Source organism: Vigna umbellata, chromosome 8 (genome assembly GCF_029865625.1).
Source record: "Vigna umbellata cultivar VRB3 chromosome 8, Vumbellata_1.0, whole genome shotgun sequence".
NCBI lineage: Eukaryota > Viridiplantae > Streptophyta > Magnoliopsida > Fabales > Fabaceae > Vigna > Vigna umbellata.
In genome coordinates, this window is record NC_142172.1 from 23,661,346 (window position 1) to 23,668,347 (window position 7,002).

The 7,002-nt window shown below is 39.4% G+C and overlaps 2 protein-coding genes across 2 annotated transcripts; both read left to right on the forward strand.

Annotated features, from left to right (window-relative positions):
- The first annotated feature begins 568 nt into the window (after window positions 1-568).
- On the forward strand, window positions 569-1,738 carry LOC148194306 (uncharacterized). The gene is made up of 3 exons (XM_088097898.1): window positions 569-830; window positions 922-1,026; window positions 1,106-1,738. The coding sequence occupies exons 1-3, from the start codon at window positions 606-608 to the stop codon at window positions 1,637-1,639; spliced, it is 864 nt and encodes a 287-aa protein (XP_087954024.1). The 5' UTR covers window positions 569-605; the 3' UTR covers window positions 1,640-1,738.
- A 3,231-nt stretch (window positions 1,739-4,969) lies between these two features.
- On the forward strand, window positions 4,970-5,730 carry LOC124841941 (uncharacterized). Its single transcript, XM_047318322.2, has 2 exons — window positions 4,970-5,468; window positions 5,579-5,730. The coding sequence occupies exons 1-2, from the start codon at window positions 4,982-4,984 to the stop codon at window positions 5,728-5,730; spliced, it is 639 nt and encodes a 212-aa protein (XP_047174278.2). The 5' UTR covers window positions 4,970-4,981.
- The last annotated feature ends 1,272 nt before the right edge of the window (window positions 5,731-7,002 follow it).

The following is a 7,002-nucleotide window of genomic DNA, read 5'->3' on the forward strand; positions in this document are numbered from 1 at the left end:
CCACTGCAGTAGACCCTTCTCCTCCTCCTGCAGCACCCCCTTCTACAACCCCTGCCACAGACCCTCTTCCTCCTCCTATTATTGCCACCCCCACTCCTCCCCCTATTGTTATTACCCCCACTCCTCTCTCTGACCCTACTTCTATACCTTCCTCATCTTCTGTACCTCCTTCTGAGACCGTCACACCACTTGGTGATCCAGATTCAAGTGGTGATGCTGAAGATCTTGACCCGCCCCTCCATGATCGACCATGGATTGAGCCCTATGGTAAAGGGTAAGTTTATAATCTGTTGATATCATTTGATGTTTAAACCATATTGTAATTGAAATGAGTTTTGTTATGCAGGTTTATTCCATCTAGGGTTGCTTCCCAGGCCATCACACGTTCAATAAAGCAACAGTTTTTAACTCCATGGCCTACTTGGGGAGCAATACCTAAGGACGACAGGAAGCCATTCTGGCAGCGCTTTCAGGTGAGCAATCTATTACACTAATGTTGGGAATATTTTAGTATGTTCTGTAATCAATGTTTGTTCTCTTTAATGTTACAGATGAAGGTGTAGTGGAAACCTGAACATGAAACTCAGATACACAGAAATTTCCACATGAAAGCATCTCATCGGCTGTCAGAGATGTTTAGGGATGCCCGGAATGCAGCACAGCGCCCTAACTGGCTGGGTGAGCACATTTGGAACTCTTTACTGGCCCATTGGAATACAGTAGAGTTCCGCAATAAGTGTGCCAAAGCCCAGCGGAACAGAGCGTCTGAAAGGGGTGGCACCCTGCATACTGGTGGGTCGATCACCATTCATGAGCATGCCATTCGTATGGTATAATCTCATTACATAACTTTTTCTTTCATACACAAGTTATGTATATTGTATTTCATATGTACGCTTGTAATTCTTAATTATGTTACAGGCACAGGCTCTAGGACGGGCGGTCCATGTTGATGAGGTCTTTGCACAGACTCATGTTCGGAAGGGAACTAATGAATTTGTTGATGAAAGATCTCGGAAGACTCATGTAAGCAAATAACACTATTACTAATTTCTTATTTCTGTTATACTGTCGTTCTCTGACATTGCTTTTAATGTTTCAACAGGAAGACTTTTCTACGAGACTTTCACAGGTTAGATCTGAACATGAGTCAGCTCCTACACCGGATGATGCCAGTAATGCAGATGATGACATCCGTAGGACGCAGTGCTGGATCGACACCGTTGGTGGGAAGAAAAAGGGACGAGTGTATGGTGCGGGACAGCTTGCTGCAAACTATACAGCATCCAGAGGAGGTACTCTGAAGCACCAGCCTTCTTCTTCCACCAGTACTCCTGACGAGGTTCTTCAACTCAGGCAGGAACTCCATCAACGTGACCAGGAGCTCATTGATCTCAGAGCAGAGTTTACAAATTTTAAGGCCCTGGTCATGACTGTCTTGCCTCAAACCTCACAGGACGTACAAAATATCCCTCCCACCCAATCACGACCGTCCTCATCACCTGCTGCCACTCAGCAGCCCACTTCAGTCCAACCCTCATCAGTCCAACCCTCATCAGTCCAACCCACACCAGTCCAGCCATCAATAGAGGAGCAGGATGATGAAAATCATTCTGATGATAGTTATGTACATTATTAGGTTTCATTTTCTTATTACTTGTTAGACAAACATTTGGATATTAGAACATTTTGAGTTGATATCATTTCAATGTTAGATGTACTTACAGACTTTGGATGTTACAACATCCTTGTGTTACATTGTTTTATGTTTAAACTATAAATACATTATTTATACATTAATGGATGTCCTGTGGATTATTTGATGTGCCTTGGATATTGATCATTGATTGGATCTTTGAGATGCACATTATGCATGTTTGTATGTGTTTGAAAATTGTTATGCAGGTCTGTTTGTAAATTAAATTTGTTATACAGGTCTGGGTTGCAGAGGGAAAACCATTTCTCTGAAACCTGCTCTGCATTTTACCGAAGGCTTTTGCCCTTCGGTAAATGCCCTCGTCTGGCCATTACCGAAGGCTTCAGCCCTTCGGTAAATACCCTCGAATGCTCATTACCGAGGGCTTCTGCCCTTCGGAAATTACCGAGGGCTTTCGCCCTTCGGTAATTACCGAAGGCTTTCGCCCTTCGGTAATTACCGAGGGCTTTCGTCCTTCGGTATTTACCGAAGGCTTCTGGCCCTCGGTAATTACCGAAGGGTAGAAGCCTTCGGTAATGGTTAGCGACAAGGGATTTACCGAAGGATTTTTGGCCGTCGATAGGCCTTCGGTAAACATCCATTATCGACGGCTTTTGGCATTTTCCGAGGGCTTCTGGCCTTCGGTAATGCCCTACTTTTTTGTAGTGGGTTGAAAAAATCGAATTTAGATTATCTGCTAACTTATTTTCTACTGTTTTTCTATCGTGTCTTCAAAATTCACTAAAGAACACTGATTTTAATGTTTTAAAATTATTAAAAATATTTTAAAATATTATTTGAAAAACACAACCAAGAACAATATAAAAAAAATAAATAAAAAATGTGGACTAAAAAAAATGTGGACTATTTTTCTTTTTATAAAAATAAACACTTACATTTTGGGTGAATATTAAATATTCTTATTTAGTGATAGACAATTTGTACAGAAGCTATAATTGTATAATTTTCATTCCCACCGATCACAATTCACCTATTGTGAGATTTGGTTCAACACAAACCCTAACCAAATAAAAACGTAAACAACAACTGAACAAATAAAACAATATTAACGTGGAGAAGGAGCCCATCCTAAAAGTGGGGCAGCTAATTTATTCTAGCGAGTAGTGAGGGCTAAGACCCTCGCTAAAGTTTTATTTTAAAAGAAATATTATTGCTTCCGTGGGCTAAGGAAAATTTACAAGATTACCGATAATCTATGCTAGGGTTTTCAATCTTGCCAAAAACGACGACAATGCTAGCTACAACGGCGACAATGCTGCCATTAGGGAAGCATGCGAGACAAGTAGAGATTGTAAGCATTGGAGAGTCTTGGAGAAAAGGGGAAAAATAAGTTTGGCACAAGAGAGTGGAGAGCATCAGAGAAGAAGGGAAACGAGTTTAGAGAAGATGGAAAATAAGCTTCGCACACACATTTTGCCAAATATGAAAAACGCATAACACGAGAGATGGAGGCGCTGATGTTCTACGCGACTGAGACTGAGAGAAAAACAAAAAGTTTAACTTTGCTCTTTCCCTCTCTATACTTTTACATTGCTAGTTGACAACCATTGTCCACTACAAGTGTAAGCATCTATATGGCAACCCTCAAGCCAAATATAATAGAAACAAGCCATGTAGTTCACTGTTTTGAAGCCTGGAATTTTGGTTGTGGGGAATGGTGACTAGTGCAGTCAAGGGAAACTATAGCGATTATTTTCGTCTATAGACAGTGGTTCATGAACCGAGACATATACAGACAAAGCAAAAAGTCTACCGTTTTTTGTCTCGGATCAAAACCGAAGCAAAAGAAATAGGATTTTGCCTCAGGTAACCGAAGTAGTAGAGTTTTTCCTTTTTTTTTTTGACAGATTTTCTCCTCTTTCCTACTGAACCGAGGCCGTATGTGAGCCTTACTGGCTCGATTGGGACATGAACTGAGACAATATAGTGTTTTTTATTTTATTTTTTTACTTTTTCGCCAGCCTTTTGCCTCGGTTGTGACTTGGACCCATGCCATAGAGGATTTTCTGCCTCGATTATGGTCACAACCAAGGCGTATTCTCTCCCCCCCTTTTTTTAAGAACATGTTTGTTTCTACAACATTCCCAACTGTAAAAACAAACCTACATATATTTAATAACCAGAATAGTGTAGAACAATTCAGAAGCATATATTTTCAATAAAAGTTATTAAAACATAAATTCATTCAATGTAATCGTAAATCAACTTCTTAGAAGCATAAATCAATTCAATGTAATCATAAATCAACTTAGAAGCATAAATCAATCTAATGTACAAAGTTAAACTAATAATAAATATGCTAAGGTAGAACTTACTATATCCTAATATCTACATACTATTATACATTTGAATTATATATTTAGCAAGTGCTTTTCTTATGTGTTTAAGTGACTTCTCTGGAATTGGAGTAGTAAAATTGAATCTCTGCATAAAACACAATAATTTCAATTAGTGTATATCAAATCTAAACTATAGAGAAAATAAAATTTAAACCAAAATATTACCATTTCCCATCCACTAGTAACATGTGCACGAATAATGGTCATCATCTAATACATGATGTAGTAACCACACTCTGATAGGTTTAGTGGCCAGGTTTATGTGAGAAGAAATAGAGGAGGCAGGTAGTTATAACTTCCTAATAGGTAGTTATAACCTCCTGCAGTTGTGTGTGTAATTATCTTTTATACTTTCTTTATGTTAGATGATAGTAAGTAGTTTTTAGTGGGTTGTAAAAGGAAAATTAGGGAGAGACCGGTCCTCTCGAAAGACCTGGAGCATTGTATGTTGAAGTTCTTCTGTTTTTATCACTTGGGCATAACAGTTGCAGTGTTCTAATTAAGTTATTCAGACTAATTTATTTATTCATCTATCTAGTGAATTCTGGATACCTATCAAATTGGTATCAAGAGCCTCTTTCCTGGTACTGTGAGGGCGTGTGGGGAGTATGGTGAATACAAGAATGGAATCTAGATTAGATGTTGTGGACAAGATGCTGCAGGAATTAATCCAGGATAAGGACAGACAGGAAAATCAGTCTCATGAGCGCTTCCAACGTTTGGAGGACTGATTAGAGGCTTAACAGCCGTGGTTGAATCGCTGTCTTGTAGTGCTACAAAGGGTGAAACTGCTTCAGTGATGAATGTTGGTCAAGGGTCACGTTGGGAAGAAGAGACAAGTCATCATTTGTCTTCCTCAAAATGGAGGAAACTGGACATTCTTGAACGTTATTTTTGATTGAAGGAAGTCAATGACGAGGAACGCATGCAGGCAGTCATAGTTGCTTTGGAAGGGAGGGCCTTAAATTGGTTTCAGTGGTGGAAAACTTGCAATCTAAATCCTACGTGGGAAGCATTCAAGGTGGCAGTTGTTCGCCGTTTTCAACCCATGATGCTTCAGAATCCTTTTGAAATTTTGATTGGCTTGCGCCAATCGGGGTTGGTGGAGGAGTATATAGAGCAATTTGAACAATATGCTGGGTTTTTGAAGGGAATTCATCAAGATTATTTGGTTGGCATTTTTTTGAATGGGTTGAAAGAGGAAATCAAGGCTGAAGTTAAGTTGTATGAACCTAGCACTCTTCCAGAGTTAATGATGAAGGCTCAAATGGTGGAGGCAAAGGTTCGAATCATCTCAAAAGGTGGCCCTTTCCATGTTCAACGCAATAACAATGTCTCCAAAACTATTTCAATGACTCGCAGTTATTCAAAGGACGGGGGCAGGTCACTAGGCTATAATAATTCCAGCAGTGGTCGGGGGGACAACAATGCTTCTTTAGGAACGTTTCGTAGTGTAAATCAGTCAAATCGAGCACCTTTTCGGAAATTGTCTTAGGAGGAAATACAGGATTAGATTAAGAAGGGTTATGTTTCAAGTGTGATGAGAAGTTTGGTCCAAGTCATATTTGTCGAAATAAACAATTGCACATGTTTTTTATGTTTGAGGAGGACTTATCTGGACTGATACCCTTCAACCTCCTATTGATATTCAAGAGGAAGGGACAAAAGAGATAGGTCATATTTTACAATTATCTCAATGTACCATGGCGGGACTTACAACAAGGAAGTCTTGGAAACTTTGGGGGACGATTGGGCATGAGAAAGAAGTGGTTTTGTTGGATTGTGGAGCCTTACACAGTTTTATTTCACTAGATCTGATTGCCAGATATGGGTTACATCAAGAACCCACTCTTCCATATGTGGTAGAGGTGGGTGATGGACATAAGGTGCATTGTTAGAGGAAATGTCATGGTTTTATTCTAGAAGTACAAGGCCTGAAAATTCAACAAGAATTTTTTGTTTTCATATTGGGGGGTGCGGATGTTATCTTGGGCTTAGAATGGTTGGCTTCTCTAGGTGAGGTAAGGGCTGATTTTGGTAATTTACGATTAACAATTGGTAAGGGGAACGACAAGCACATCCTTGTGGGTGATCCCACTCTTTCCAAATCAGAATCTTCTTTGAAAAAGTTGGTGCGTGATTTTAAGAACAACGACTCATGTTATGTAATTAAATGGGACCAAGAGAAGGAAGAGAATGGTAGTACTGTTCCTATACAACTTCTTCCCATTTTGGAGTCCCATAATGACCTTTTTCAAGATCCAGTTGACCTTCCTTTCAGTCGCCTTTATGATCATGCTATACATCTTCATGAGGGAGCATCTATTCCTAATCTTAGGCCCTACAAATACTCTCATCAACAAAAGAATGAGATTGAATGCTTAGTCAACGAAATGTTTCAGGCGGGAAACATCAAACAAAGCATCAGTCCTTATTCAAGCCCCATCATATTGGTCAAGAAGAAAGATAGAGGGTGACGGTTTTGTGTAGACTATCGGGCTCTCAATAAGATCACTATTCCCAACAAATTTCCTATTCCTGTCATAGAGGAATTGTTGGATAAGTTGGCTAGTGCAACCACATTTTCAAAATTGGATTTAAAATCTGGTTATCATCAAATTCTCATGAAAGAGGAGGACATTGAAAAAACTGCTTTTCGCACCCATGAAGGCCATTATGAGTTTTTGGTTATGCCTTTTGGCTTGACTAATGCTCCAGCCACTTTTCAGGCTTTAATGAATCAGATTCTTAAACCATTTTTAAGGAAGTTTGTCCTTGTTTTTTTTATGACATACTGGTTTATAGCCCTACTATGGCTACTCATGTCACTCATCTACAGGAGGTTTTAAAGTTGTTGCAGTGTCATCATTTAAAACTTAATCGTAAGAAGTGTATATTTGGCCAACTACAATTGGAGTATTTGGGTCACATTGTTTCCAAGGATGG

Bases quoted from the DNA above. Each gene is read 5' to 3' on its own strand.
- LOC124841941 (XM_047318322.2), top strand. From the start codon at position 4,982: ATGCAGGCAGTCATAGTTGCTTTGGAAGGGAGGGCCTTAAATTGGTTT. The intron at 5,469-5,578 runs GTCGGGGGGACA...TAGATTAAGAAG, and splicing joins CTATAATAATTCCAGCAGTG to GGTTATGTTTCAAGTGTGAT.
- LOC148194306 (XM_088097898.1), top strand. From the start codon at position 606: ATGAAAGCATCTCATCGGCTGTCAGAGATGTTTAGGGATGCCCGGAAT. The intron at 831-921 runs GTATAATCTCAT...ATTATGTTACAG, and splicing joins ATGAGCATGCCATTCGTATG to GCACAGGCTCTAGGACGGGC. The intron at 1,027-1,105 runs GTAAGCAAATAA...ATGTTTCAACAG, and splicing joins AAAGATCTCGGAAGACTCAT to GAAGACTTTTCTACGAGACT.